The sequence below is a fragment of the Helianthus annuus genome, chromosome 9 (assembly GCF_002127325.2).
Source record: "Helianthus annuus cultivar XRQ/B chromosome 9, HanXRQr2.0-SUNRISE, whole genome shotgun sequence".
NCBI classification, from domain to species: domain Eukaryota; kingdom Viridiplantae; phylum Streptophyta; class Magnoliopsida; order Asterales; family Asteraceae; genus Helianthus; species Helianthus annuus.
The window spans coordinates 174,462,255-174,477,703 of NC_035441.2; the positions used below are offsets into that span (position 1 = coordinate 174,462,255).

General features: G+C 36.5%; 1 protein-coding gene across 1 annotated transcript; it reads left to right on the forward strand.

Moving 5' to 3' along the window:
* The first annotated feature begins 3,775 nt into the window (after positions 1–3,775).
* LOC110879712 (formin-like protein 20) lies at positions 3,776–13,075 on the forward strand. The gene is made up of 16 exons (XM_022128229.2): positions 3,776–4,385; positions 4,961–5,664; positions 6,031–8,438; positions 8,585–8,708; positions 8,811–8,882; positions 9,423–9,521; positions 10,452–10,493; positions 10,580–10,660; positions 10,797–10,847; positions 10,945–11,026; positions 11,103–11,197; positions 11,266–11,337; positions 11,427–11,543; positions 12,124–12,192; positions 12,282–12,348; positions 12,434–13,075. Exons 1-16 carry the CDS (start codon positions 4,313–4,315, stop codon positions 12,583–12,585), a joined length of 4,308 nt encoding a protein of 1,435 aa, XP_021983921.1. The 5' UTR covers positions 3,776–4,312; the 3' UTR covers positions 12,586–13,075.
* The last annotated feature ends 2,374 nt before the right edge of the window (positions 13,076–15,449 follow it).

Consider the following 15,449-nt stretch of genomic DNA (forward strand, 5'->3'; position numbering starts at 1 on the left):
AAGTGAAAAGTGACTGAAAAAGTATCTGAAAAGTTGTCCAATAGGAAGCGTATAGATCAATACGCTTGGCCTCAGAGGAACCATATAGCCCAATACGCTTCCTGTAGGGTTAGGGATGTGCAAATAAAAATGGGGGATGTGTGGATAGTGAGAGCCTTTTTTAATTGACCATTGTATTGTATATATATTTAAAGACCAAGTCAGGGAATAGTGCCAGGCAATATGGGCGGGACATAAAACTAGTTCAAAGTTATAGTTTTCCATCGTTTTAGTTTTTTAACAAATCTATGGATGTGTTTGGGATTCCTTTTAACTTTTTAGAAGTCATAAGTGAGAAGTCACAAATTTTCACTTCTCATTTTCTCCTTTTTAAACCATAAAACTCCTCCTCAACTCTAATCCAAACACTATTAAAAGGACTTATTAACTTTTTATAAGTCAACAAGTTAAAAGGAGGAGCTCCAAAATAAGCTAACCCAAACACCCACTATAACAGTGTTCTGTTTTAATTGGTTGACTCGGTGTAATTTTTATTCATTTCATGCACTCGCTCACTAGTCCCGACAAATTACAATTTTGTCCCCGATTCAAAATTATAGTCTTGTCATCGTTTTAGTTTTTTTAGCAAAACTATAGTAGTGTTTTGTTTTAACTGATTGAGAAATATTTGGTCTAGTGCCCCGCAACGCAGATGGGGTATAAAACTAGTTATGAATCGATAACATAACCCAACGTGGTGATCGGGAGAGTGAAGCTCTTCACATTGCAAGCTTGCGGGGCGAGGGGGGGCATGTGGTGTTCCCTGCGATCCCGCACAGCCACATCGACACCGCACTACCCTTTACCACAATCATAATGCCTGGACTTATTGGTAAAAAGGCAGAACAAAAACATTTATATTTATTGCCAACCAACTTGCTGTTCGTTTTGGAGCCGAGAGTCTCTTCTGGAAGCAGCCTCTCTATCCTTAGGGATAGAGCTTAGAGGCAAGTCTGTTTACATCCCACCCTCCCTAGACCCTATAAGTAGCTTTGCTATTTGTGTGATTTACTAGGTATGGTTGTTGTTGTTGTTGTTATCAACCAACTTGCTTTATTAAATAGGTGGTGTGGTGCTTGCTCTCCACAAAAGTTATGAGTTCAAATCGTTGTAAATGCAAGGTTACGTGGTATTTAGGTTTTAAAAATTTTTGTTAAAAAAGAAACTGTTTTAATGATTGACTAAAAGACATTTACTAATTACTAATTAGTCGATTTTTCTTCTCGAAGTTGAAACTTAAGTATATTTTATGCTATTAGTAAAACGGTAGAAAAAGCCATTTATAATTAGTGTCTACTAAATGTTTTAATGATTAATTAAAAGACGTTTGCTAATGCAATCCTTAACTTATGTCTGCTTTTAAAAAAGGTTATATAATCATACTTAACTTTCACTTTTACCTCATTATTTGTTTTATATAAAAACATTTGCCGTTCAAAAATTTTTTTAAGCCGTTTAAGAAAGAACATTTTTTTTGTTACATTTTCTTACTGTTTTGTTAGATTTTGTTTCAATTATATAAAACTTTCTTTGCTTTTCTAATGATAAAAATTAACTAGTCATCTCAGTTAATCTCCCCACTAGGTTGATCCAAAGTCAGGTTTACAACAATGGACATTAGTTTAGTACCTTAGTTATCTCATCATCATATATGTAAATAATTGGATGCAACAAAATTGTCTGTATTTAATAATTACTGGTACGTAGTTAATTAATTACAGAATTGGCGTAGAAATAGAAACAAAATTTTGAAAAGTACAAAAACATAAAAGTAAACCAATGCTAGTGTTTGAAACGATTTTCTCAAAACAGATTCTTCGTCTTTTTCTGAAGGAACAACAAACAAATCAGTTGATATTACAGATACCGGATCTGATCAATTTACTTGAAGTTTCATCAGAACAACACGTCTTTCATAAAAGTGTTAAATTCCCATTCAAGAGTCGAATGATCAACCTCATTGTTTCCCAATAATCAAAATTCATATACCATGACTTCTCTTTCTATGTGCAAATGAGCCGGGTTTCTAATAGAGTCGTAGCTCGATTTGTTTGTTTAAGTTAAGAGATCTTTAGATTGGTCCGGTTAACTTTAGGTGGCTCCACCTCGAGCTCTACCCATAACTAATGTCACCTATTTTACTTTAAATAAATAATATATTCCTTTAACCCATTTAGTTTTTACTTAATTTGATTTTTCTCTAATTACAGTGGAGACCCAAGTTCGATTCCCACTTGTGTCACTTTTGGTGTATTAATTAACCCAATGAAGGATTTGAGCCAGGCTTTGTGTAAGGTTGTCAGTTCGAATCCCGAGCCTACCCGGGTTTTTGTCTCACCGTGTGTTACGCCAGAGAGTTCTACTCTTGTGGTGGTACAACGATTGTCAAGTGGCAGCCGACGGTATGGTTTCCCGGGAAAATGATCAGAACAATTATTGACCAACATGTACGCTTCTTTCAACTTGTTTTCAACTTTACTAATCATGAGTTGATGACCATGAATAAAGCTACCAGCTACGTAGACCATAAGGTCAATTGTTGGAGGGTTCCTCAAACCTCATGACCAACTCTCACCTTTTGTATGAAAAATGGCTAACAATTTGTGTATCTTCAAAGCAACGCCCTGCAACTAAAACTGTCTATTGGTACTTTTAAAAATCTCTATTACAGGAAAACCAATTTGTGGAATCTAACATGGATACGTCAATCTTTTGACTTTCATTACATAATATGATGTGCGTACATGATTATCGAACATATAAATTCAATAATAGAAATTTTATTTATATTATTAATATTTTAATTGTTATTATTAATTTATTATATAGTTTGAAACACCAACATATATATACGTTGTCATTTTCTGGTAATTAAATGCTTCCTTTTGCTTTACAAAATTGTTTAATAAATATTTTTAGACAAGTTAATAATAAACGTTTAAGATAATATAATATGTATACCAAACTTATCAATGAGACGAGATGTTCACAAGATCATATATAAATAGTAGGGGTGTTCGAAATGCTCGCCGCTCGATCGAAACTTGCTTGAAAAAAGCTCGTTTGGTTTTCGAGGCGAGCCGAGCCAACTCGTTTTGGAGCCGAGCTCGAGCCAGGGTGCTCGGCTCTTGGCTCGAATCATGGCTCGGCTTGATGGCCCGACTCGTTGCTTGACTCTATGGCTTGACTCGATTGCTCGTATGTATGTGTGTGTATGTATGTTTTTATAGAAACATGTGTTAATTTTTTTATTTTTGTTTTTTTTTGGTACCAATATTTGTAGAAAATATTAATAATCTTTTTTAATAATCAACGAGCCAACTCGAAATTTTTACGAGCCGAGCTCAAGCTTGACTTTTCAGCTCGAAAAAAAAATCGAGACGAGCCGAGCTGGCTCATTTAAGTTGTAGCTCGAGCCTAGCCTGGCTTCGCTCGACTCAGCTCAATTACAACCTTAAATCGTACAATAATCAAACTTAGATTTATGATTTACGACAAGAATTACGGCTTAGTTTTTCTTTGATTTAGTAACATCTATATATAAACAATGCCAAATAATAATGGTGACACACAACAGACATACCCAATCAACATGTGTCGGGTTATTAACATTTTAATTTAATAAGATAATTAATTAACAGATATTAGCTATAAATGAATATGTAATTTTGTTTTAATTAATTAAGCAGCAGGAAGAAACATGAATTGATTAAGAAAACATATTACTAGAAGGTAAACAATACATCACATTTTTGTTGACAAAAATATACTCCAACTTTCATCTTTATTTCTGTGTTCTTCAAACTTCAAACCCTTAAATCTCTCCTTTCATCATCCTCTTCCTCTATATTCTTTCTAGATTCCACATACATACTCTCAGATTCAACGCATCTCACTCAATTCATCCAATTCCTCTTTTAATCTATCTCCATTTGATCTCAAATTCAATCACACAGTTCGATCGCCATTTTCTCACCTCTAACTTGTTACAAACCCTAGCTTATCATTTACTCCGTACAGTTTGTGTATATCCAGCTGAGATTATGAAATTTGAAGTTTGAACTGATATAATTGGGGATCGAGTTCGTAAATTGAAGTTTGGATTCGAATTCAACAGTTATTGGTAGGTGTTGTTAGAAACTGAAATTGAAGAATTGAAGAAGAGCGAGATCGATCTGGAATTTATATATATAGTCAACATATTTGTTTGACGAGATTGGAGACACAGGGATCACAGTTTTGGATCCGGTTTGGAGTGTAACAGCGCCATTAGATGGCGCTGTTCAAACGCTTCTTTTACCGGAAGCCGCCGGATCGCCTTCTCGAGATCTCCGAGAGGGTTTACGGTATGTGATTTATGTGAATTTTACTCAGTTTGTTGTACTTAAGTTGTTTTAGGTTTGAGAAATGTTTGACAATGTTTAGACTTGAATTTAGGGGAAAATTGGTCAATAAGTTTTAATTATTGGTATAAGGTGATGCATATTAGATACATATATATGAATGTAGGATCAGATTTTTGGTTTTCTATAGCATGGTGTCACCTGAATTTGGGTATTTCTGGTTGCTGATTAAAACCAATGGGGATGAATCCTTATGTAAAGTTGTAAAAGTCCAATTATGTTAGCTTCATCACTAAATGAAGAGTGATGATCACCGAAATTCAAGTTTCGTGTTGATATTTGGAGACGATAATGTAGGAAATTTCGGTATATTAAGTTCAAGAATTTGATATCCCATTATGCTAGATTAAGAGTTCACATTGCAACAGGTGTTTTGAGAGACCACATTGCCTTGTTTTGTCATTTTTCTATTGGTTCATGGGAAGAACATATACTGGGGTAGTGTTAGGTTAACATGCATCTAACTACATTCACGGATTTAAGATTAAGATTGACGTTTTTTCAAAAATCATTTGCAGTTTTTGATTGCTGCTTCTCAACTGACGTACTTGAAGAAGATGAGTACAAGGTTTACATGGGTGGCATTGTGGCTGAACTCCAAGACTATTATCCCGATTCATCTTTCATGGTTTTTAACTTTAGAGAAGGTGACAAAAGGACCCAAATTTCGGACATATTATCTCAATACGACATGACAGTAATGGAATACCCTAGACAATATGAAGGATGCCCAATGTTACCATTAGAAATGATTCATCACTTTTTGAGATCTAGCGAAAGCTGGCTGTCATTAGCAGGTCAACAAAACGTGCTTTTAATGCATTGTGAAAGGGGCGGGTGGCCCGTCCTTGCGTTTATGCTTGCGGCCCTTCTTTTATTTAGAAAACAATACAATGGCGAACAAAAGACTCTTGAAATGGTGTATAAGCAAGCTCCTAAAGAGCTACTTCAGCTTTTAACACCTTTAAATCCACAACCTTCTCAATTGAGGTATCTTCAGTACATTTCCAGAAGAAATTTAGGTTCTGATTGGCCGCCCTCAGACACACCGTTAGCTTTGGATCGTATCGTACTTAATTTCCTTCCTTCATTTGGTGAAAAGGGTTGTCGACCTGTAATTCGAATCTATGGTCAAGATTCATCTTCAACAACAGCCAATAGGGGCTCCAAACTTTTATTTACATCCTCCAAAAACAAAAAACAAGCCCGCTACTATCAACCGGTAAGTTTTCTACCAAATACTTATTAAATCAAGTTGTTATAATTAGATAATAAGCCGTTATGATTTATGCAATTAGTTCATATATATGACCAATATCACATTCTTGTGAAAAAAGGAGACACGTTTTGCTAGTCTTTTAAATTAGGTTAGAAGAAAAGTTAGTAATTACTAATTAGTTTGGTAACTTTATTTTTCACTTCGATAATAAGTTGCAGCTGGTATGAAACTTATTATTTGACGCCTAAATAAGCAGAAACTTAATACGTGTATCCAAACTTTTGAATCTCATTTTTGTGAATAATCAGATAATTAGTTTCATAATGCAAATCCAGAAACTCTAGTTTAATTTTAAGTCTGTGATTGCAGGAAGAGTGTGAAGTGGTGAACATCGATATTCATCACCGTGTTCAAGGGGATGTGGTTCTTGAATGCATACATTTGGATCATGTTAGGGAGGAAATGATATTTAGAGTAATGTTTCACACGACATTTGTACGAAGCCGTATACTGACTTTTAGTCGTGATGACGTTGATGTTATATGGGATGCACGGGACCAGATACCAAAGAACTTTAAAGCGGAGGTACGTTTTTCAGATGCTGATGCTTTAACAACATCTATGATCACCACAGAAGAAGAATTTGAAGATGAGAATGGGACAGAAAGTCCTACGCATGAAGAGTTTTTTGAAGTAGAAGAGATTTTTAGCAATGCGGTTGAAGTGCAAGATGGTCTTTTACCTAAAGAAGTTAAACTTGGTGTTGAAAATGGTGATATCATCTTAAAGGAAGAACCAGAACCAGAACCAGAACCAGAAGTTGATGCATTTGAAGACTATGAATCAGATGATGGGAACAAAAAACCAGAAACTAAGGTTTTTCAGAATGATGTTAATGGTGGTTTGAAGCTCACGGTGGCGGTTGCTAATGAAGATACTCAGCCAGACGGGATTGGGAAGGAAGTTAAGGTGGTGGAGGTAAAAAGTAAAGAGAAAGAAGAGGGTACAGGGAAGAAATTGAGTAAAAAAAATTCAAAAGTTGGTTTGGATGGAAAGCAAAAAGGTAAGCCGGAAGCTGGGGCGACTACGAGAGTTGCGAAACCAAATGTGGTGTCACGGTGGATCCCACCTAATAAAGGGCCGTATACGAATTCGGTGCATGTGTCGTATCCGCCTACAAGATATAATAGTGCACCTCCAGTGTTAGATGGACTACCAAAGGATGAGAAGAAGTCGGTTGAAGGTACTGCTAATAAAACAGAGAGTAAAACTAGGAAACAAACAGGTCAAGTGGTTGACTCTTCAGCTCTGACTTTGCCTCCCTCTACTGTTAAGTCAGCGGGTTCTTTTGTTAGTAATTTGGAAGAAAAGTCACCAAAGGTTACCTCACCACTTCCTCCACTACCACCACCTTCTCCTTCAACTGATAGGGATAATTTTGCACAAGCTACAACCAAGGCCCCTCCACCGCCACCACCATCGCCCCCACCCCCTCCCCCTCCTCCACCACCACCCCCTCCTGCATCATCCAGTATCTACAACATTAATGCAGCTGCTATTCCACCTCCACCTCCGCCTCCGCCTCCACGATATGGTTTCACATCTCCCCCGCCCCCACCTCCACCCCCGCCTCCAATGTATGGATCCCCATATCCTCCACCCCCACCACCGCCCCCACCTCCACCCCCAGTGTATGGATCCTCATCTCCTCCACCACCACCACCACCCCCACCTCTGATGTATGGATCCCCATCTCCTCCGCCCCCACCCCCACCCCCACCCCCACCTCAGAGGTATGGTGCCCCTTCTCCTCCACCGCCACCGCCACCCCCGCCTCCAATGTATGGAGCCTCATCAACATCCTTAGGTTCTACACCTTCAATGTATCATGCTCCATCTCCACCACCACCACCTCCACCGCCACCACCAACATATGGATCCCCATCACTGCCTCCACCACCACCACCACCACCACCTCTTCCTCCTTCACGAAGTGCCCCTCCTCCTCCTCCCCCTCCTCCTTTGCAAAGTTTTCGACCTCCACCTCCCGCTCCACCTCCGCCTCCAATGTATGGGGGAGCACCTTCACCTCCCCCAATCCGTGGAGCACCTCCTCCTCCACCACCACCACCACCTGGAGGCCGCGCACCCGGACCTCCTCCACCACCACCTCCACCCGGAGGCCGTGCACCCGGACCTCCTCCTCCACCACCACCTCCACCCGGAGGCCGTGCACCCGGACCTCCTCCACCACCACCACCTCCACCCGGAGGCCGTGCACCCGGACCTCCTCCACCACCACCTCCACCCGGAGGCCGCGCACCCGGACCTCCGCCTCCGCCACCTCCACCAGGTGGTCGTGCACCCGGGCCTCCTCCACCACCGCCTCCACCAGGTGGCCGTGCACCCGGGCCGCCGCCTCCACCACCTCCACCAGGTGGCCGTGCACCCGGGCCGCCACCACCACCTCCACCAGGTGGTCGTGCACCCGGACCTCCTCCACCACCGCCACCAGGTGGCCGTGGTGGACCACCTCCTCCCCCTGGACCACCAAGGCCTCCAGGTGCTGGCCCTCCACCACCTCCGTTGGGACCTCGTGCACCTGGACCACCAAGCAATGGCCCCATTCCACCTAGAGGCCGAGGACTTGCACGTCCTACTGGACCAGCTGCAGCACCACGAAGATCTAATTTAAAGCCTCTGCACTGGAGCAAAGTTACCCGTGTATTGCAAGGAAGCTTGTGGGAAGAATTACAAAGACTTGGAGAGCCTCAAATGTATTCCACTTTCTGTGCTCTTAATTTGGTTTTCATCTCAATGAACAATATTTCAAAAGCTTGTGGGACGTTACTTTTTCAGACATTTATATGCACATTTTTAGATATATTTCATTCTAAGACGGGTGCACGTTATTAAATTGTAGTGCACCAGATTTTGATGTGTCAGAACTTGAGACGCTATTCTCTGCTACAGTCCCAAAGAAAGATACTACTAAAGGAGGAGGGCGGCGCAAGTCTACTGGTTCAAAAACTGAAAAAGTTCACTTGGTAATGCAGTGTTAATTAATGAATTTAATATCATATCCTTGAAATTATGTCCACTTCAGTTAGATAAATGACATTTTTTGCTATTGCAAACCTGTTTATTAGGTTGATTTGAGGAGGGCTAATAACACGGAAATCATGCTTACAAAGGTCAAGATGCCACTTCCTGACATGATGGTAAGAATGGCGATTTCTAAAATCATAATTTCTAATTATTACTACACTTTTTATTTATTACACTGTATATCTTTTAAAACATAAATGGTTTTGTGATAATTGTTTTTTCTCAAATGTAAGTACCCTGTTGTAATGTAAATACTTCTCTGATATCAATTGTTGAGCAGGATATTTTTTATAATGATATTTTAAAAAATGCTTCTATCTTTAAGAAAAAATTAAAGTGACATTCTTTATAACATAAAAAATTACAAAGATATCAATTTCTAGTATCATATATATTATTATAGAGGGTACAATTTGTCAGCTTTAAAAATTTGATTGAGTTGATATTAATTTTTTTAACGAAAAAGTATTACTCTTTTTATAACTGCTAGTATTCAAATTTGTATGTGGTTTTATATGACTACAGCTTCTAAAAATGATTCTGTTTGTGCAGTGAAAGTTCGAAAAAAATCTATTGTCAGAAATAATCATACTTTTAGTTGTGATGCCGTGAGTTAAATAAAAGTAATTTTATTTTGGAAATTGGAATTACAGGCTGCTGCTTTAGCTATGGATGAATCAATTTTAGATGCTGATCAAGTAGAGAATCTTATTAAGTTTTGTCCTACTAAAGAAGAGATGGAACTTCTCAAGGTATTATGCATAACCTTATATAACCTTATTTTATTTAATCTGTTATCAATTTAGAGGTGGCAATATGCGTGGGTTGGGTTGAACTATACTTAATTAAATTTTGAGTGTGTAAAATATGATTAATCAAATTAGGCCTGTACATGAACCGAACGAGCACGAACACAGGCATGTGCCTGTTCGTTCATTGAACTTTAACTGAACACGAACATATAATCGAACACATTTTTCGTTCATGTTCGTTTATTAAGAAAATGAGCATATTTGTGTTCGTTTATGTTCATTCTTTTGAAACCCTAGACGGACAGTTCACGAACATAAACAAACAAACTTAAACGAACATAATTTAACAAACAATAAACAACACAAGTGAACATAATTGAACAAACATAAATGAACACAAATGAACATAATTGACTAAACATAACCAAATATAAAATAATTCATTATATTAATTAGTGATTAATTACGATAAATTCCATTGGAAAACCTATTTTTATTACTAGAAAGCCCAATTACCAATTAGTTATATTTATATAAGTAGTTAGAAAGTTCCTTTTATGTTTAGTATTTATATAAATATAACTACTTATGTATTTAAATTGAAACGGACATAAACAAACAAACATAAACAAATGTAAATGCACAAACATAAACAGATGTTCACGAACATAAATAAACGAACAAAAGGTGTGTTCATGTTCGTTCGTTTAATTAACAAAAGAATGTGTTCATGTTCGTTCGTTTATTAAATAAACGAACTTCCCGTCGAACAAGTTCACGAACAGTTCATGTACGTTCGGTTCATTTACAAGCCTAAATCAAATCATAGTATTCCAAGAATTGTCTAGTTTACTAAATAAATTGTAAGAAGGGATATTTCAGTAATTATCTAATTTGCTGACGGTTCTGTTTATGCATTGCAATTGTCAGAATTATACAGGTGACAAGGAGATGCTGGGCAAGTGTGAACAGGTTGGTAGCCAAAGCATGGATTATTATATCTTTTTATCACAGTTACAAACTATTTTTTTTTTTTATAAATAAAATCTATCTCCCAGTTCTTTTTGGAGCTCATGAAGGTGCCACGTGTGGAGTCAAAGTTACGCGTGTTTCTGTTCAAAATTCAATTTAATACCCAGGTAAATTTACCTAATACCATTCTCATGATAATTTCTTTTCATTTGTGATTATTGTATTATTATTATTATTATTATTATTATTATTATTATTATTATTATTATTATTATTATTATCTCATTTTGACCTTTCTTTCAGCTTTCAGAGTTTAAGAAGAGTTTGAACACTGTAAACTCTGCATGTGATGAGGTACTTTAATATACAAGTTCACACTGTTTGTAGTTATTATTTTTAATTTAATTAATAATAATTAATTTACTTTATACAATCCTATTTCTGGTTTCAGGTCCGAACTTCTGTTAAATTGAAGGAAATCATGAAAAGAATTTTGTATTTGGGAAATACATTAAATCAAGGAACTGCTAGAGGTAAGAACATTGATATTGAATACTCCATGAATAATACGTATCTAAATCGTTTTATAAATTATAACTGAATTTGCAGGTTCTGCAGTTGGTTTCAAGTTGGACAGCCTATTGAAACTCACTGATACACGAGCTTCTAACAGCAAGATGACTTTAATGCATTATCTCTGCAAGGTACAAGTTGCTTATGCATAATGATTGCCATTTATATAGCTTTAATTTCTTATATCATCGTTTTACAGGTTCTTGCCTCTAAGTCACCAGACCTTTTGGATTTTCATGTGGATCTTGTTAGTCTTGAGTCTGCAACGAAGGTTTGCATTCGCTTGTTTTCTTGAAATATAATCACTTTTATTTTTTATTGTTGGTAAAGAAATCGATGAACTAAAGGCTTAAATTGCAGATACAATTGAAGTCTTTAGCAGAAGAAATGCAAGCCATTTTGAAGGGACTCGAAAAGGTTAAGCAAGAACTCGGTGCGTCTGCAAATGATGGCCCTGTGTCTGAAGTTTTCCATAAGGTAAATAATTCTCTCTCGAGTAAAATGCATTTTCATCTCTGAGGTTTGGCCAGTTTTGCGATATTCGTCCAAAGGTTTGTTTTTTCGCATATGGATCCAAAGGGTTTGAAATCTTGCCATTTTTATCCGGCTCATTAACTCCATCCATTTTTCTCCGTTAAGTCAGGGGTATTTTCGTCTTTTTTTGTTAACTTAATGGGCAATTCGAGCTTTTGAATATATGTACGTTATGCTAAATGCTTGTACATAAAGTGAAAAAGACCGAATTGCCCTTTAAGCTAACAAAAAAGACGGAAATACCCCTGAATTAATAGAGAAAAATGGATGGAGTTAACGGGGCAGATGAAAATGGCAAGATTTCAAACCTTTTGGATCCAAATGCGGAAAAACAAACCTTTGGACAAAAGTCGCATAACTGACCAAACCTCTAGAGATGAAAATGGCATTTTACTCTTCTCTCTCACAATTTCTTCAAGATACATCTCCTTTACATGAGAAGTTTCAGACCAATAAATGTTGACATTTTTCTTTCTTAATTTTACATTCTGCCTATTAATTCTCTTTCTTGAACTGTTTTAAGACGTTAAATGAGTTCATCGGCTTTGCTGAGTCAGAAGTGATGTCTGTAAACAATCTGTATAATGTGGCGGTAAGAATCCTTTTAACTAATCTTCCAATTTGACATATTTCAAAGACATCGTATTCCGTTTGGGTTAATTTCATTGGTATTAATTACAGGGTAGAAATGCTGATGCATTAGCTCTATATTTCGGTGAAGATCCTGCTCGTTGCCCTTTTGAACAAGGTTAAGATATAACTAACTAATATAGCACTTGATATAATTTATATAATTCCATGTTGAAGATATAACAGTTATTTACGTTTTGCAGTTACTCAGACCCTTTTAAACTTTGTGAGGCTTTTTCGGAAAGCTCATGAAGAAAACTGTAAACAGGCTGAATTAGATAAAAAGAAAGCTCAAAAAGAGGCTGAAATGGAGAAAGCAAAGGGTGTTAATTTAACAAAGAAAGGCGAAAAATAAGCTGAACGGGATTTATTTATACTTCATACGATCCGGTCGGGTCGGATCAGGTCAGATCAACGCATGCCCAATGCTAGCCACAGCCACAAGTGAAGTGAACCATGTGGCTGCATGCACAAAACCTGTGTTGTAAATACAACACTGGGCACGCTGCAGATGTTCTCAGGGAAATATGAAACTGATGTGACCGTAAATCCAATTTTCAGTTGACCACACTGATGGCGGTTTGACCTTTGAAATAACTAGGGTCCAGCCATAAGAAGTGTGAACCGGTAACAATGTAGAGTACAGTGTACATATATTTCTAACCGCATATACATATACTAACATTGATATTTGATTTAGAATAGAACTGACCATGAAATTTGTTGTATATAAGATTAGGTTGACTATAGATAGGCTAATTGTTGTAAACAATTGTGAGAGAAGGGGCAAATTAGACTCATTTTGTTGATTATCAAATGGAAATATTTTTAAAGTAGTTTGTGTTCATGCATTCTTTTATGGTTTATCTTGCATGTTTTTTACGGTGGTTCTAAATTTCTAATGGCAGGTATGCTGTTAGTCTTTTTGTTTTTTACACATATGGCCCATGAAATTTATAGGTAGTTATTAATTTGTTTTTTAAGCATCCAAGATTATCAAATGGATAAAGTGGACATTTTAGAAACTAGTAGTCATATTAATAATTTCTACTTAGAAGACCAAATCTATTTCTATCAAAATTTATTTCTTTTAGCAAATTTTAAGATGTAAACCAATGTCTTTTAGCAAATTTTAAGATGTAAACCAATGTCTTTTGTTCCATCTCCTCATCTTTTTGTTTAAGGAGGTGCTTTGCATATCATACTTTTAACTTTACATGTAGCAACTATTGTTGCAGAATACGAGGTCCAATATGTAAGAATATGTTAGAAGGTAACACGAGAGTGAAGTCCTGAAAACACCATCTGACAATTAAGTTAGTTTAAGTTAGTAAATAATAATTAGATAAATAACTTGTATATAGTTATAAACATATGTTTGCATAATGTGTATAGAGCTAGTAGAAAGGATGCATCAATTGTTGTTGTTGTTAATCATTTTACTTGGTAAAAGAATTATAGAAAATGGGATAACATGATTAGGCAAATGTAATTGTGGTATGACAAAGAAAAAAAAACCTTTTTGGTTGTATTGATTTTAGGGGAAGAGTAACGTCGAAAATCGAACATCCCGATTTTAACACGCAATGGAAAATGACTTGCAACTATCAAACACATTGTGGTCACCAGGCATGTTATAACATGACTTAGGTAGTAGAGTCATGTACACTTTAAATTCCTTCCATTTTACCCGGACGTAATTACCAACTTAGACTTTGTATTTGCATTTGAAGTTTACTCTTTTTTGGGGTTTCTTGGTAGGACTGCAAACAGGTCAAGCTGATGGTAAGTTATTCAAGATTAGCTAAAAAAACTCAAAACAAGCTGAGCTTAAAGACGTACGAGCCCAAACTCGAAACTAGATTGGAGCTCATCTAATAAAAGAGCTCGAACCATAGCTTCACACAACGAGTTTGACTAAACTTCCGAGTCTATTATTTATAAAAAAAAATACAATAGTTTTTTTTTTGTAATAAACATAATTACATAATAAATATTGTTATCTACAAAATTATGATAAAAATTACATGATAGTATATATTTTATTATATGTTTATAATTACAGTTACAAATATATAGTTATAAAAAATAAATAAATACATACATCTGATAATGAGATATTTAATAACTAGTCACAATTTGAGCTCAAGTTTGAAAGATTATTAACAAACTAAGCTTGAGATTTGGACATACAGTTTGAAACGAGCCAAACTTGAGCTCAAACTCTTTTAAACGAAACCAATCAAGCTCAACCGATTCTTTTACATCTCTATTCCCCGCCAAGATTGGGCATGTGTATAAAATTGGACACAATAAACTTTGGACCTCTGAAAAAAAAAAGATTTAGCTTTTGTAGAGATCAAAGACCAGTCCGGTTTAATTGTTGGTGAGTTCAGTGTCATCAAGGTTAGGCATTGCCCGAGCGGTGAGCTCGGAGGCAACAACCTAGATGGGGTCCAAGGGGTTAAGGCCCTCGTGGTCTAGTTGACTGGTTCATTAGTGGAAACTAGGCATTAGTAGTAACTGTTTATCAGTGGCGACTTATGTTGTCAGTATTAATCATGATAAATATTATTTTCTACTACAAGCAGGGGCAGATCCAAAGGTGTTTTGGGGGTTCTAAGGAACCCCCTCGGTTTGGAATAAAATGGAAAAAAATTAGTGAAAACTTTATATGATTTGGAAAAAATCAATGAGAATTAATGAGAATCTACTAAAAGAAACCCGGTGGAAAAACTTTCTGGACCCGCCACTGACTACAAGGGCTGTTAGCACCATCTTAGTGTTGGACGTAATTCCTGTACTCAAGCGTATGAGGCGGGTTGGCTCAACTAATTCGAGTTATGTATTAATACAGTTATTTGGTTAAGTTAATTAGAGATAAATTAAATGAGTTATATTTAATTTATAATTAATATGTGACAACTCGAGTTTCTAAGATTCCATTTTCGCATTTATTGAACGTTCATTGTTTGTTTAGTTGTTTACTTGCACAATTAGTTTGCTGTGAAACTGTAACGTTTTGATTCAGTTAAGTATATTGTATATTGAACATGGTTATGGGTTAATTATGAAAGATTTGTCAAATGTATGAACTTGGTGGTGAAATTGTGAACTATTTTGAAATGGTGTACTTGTGTAAAATATGATACTTAGGGATGTATAGAGTAATTAGTGAAATCCTAGTGATTCTTAACCCTAATCATTCACTAATCACCA

Coding starts and splice junctions, on each gene's coding strand:
- LOC110879712 (XM_022128229.2), top strand. CDS start 4,313: ATGGCGCTGTTCAAACGCTTCTTTTACCGGAAGCCGCCGGATCGCCTT. Junction 8,709..8,810: donor AAACTGAAAAAGTTCACTTG/GTAATGCAGTGT, acceptor CCTGTTTATTAG/GTTGATTTGAGGAGGGCTAA. Junction 11,544..12,123: donor TGTCTGAAGTTTTCCATAAG/GTAAATAATTCT, acceptor AACTGTTTTAAG/ACGTTAAATGAGTTCATCGG.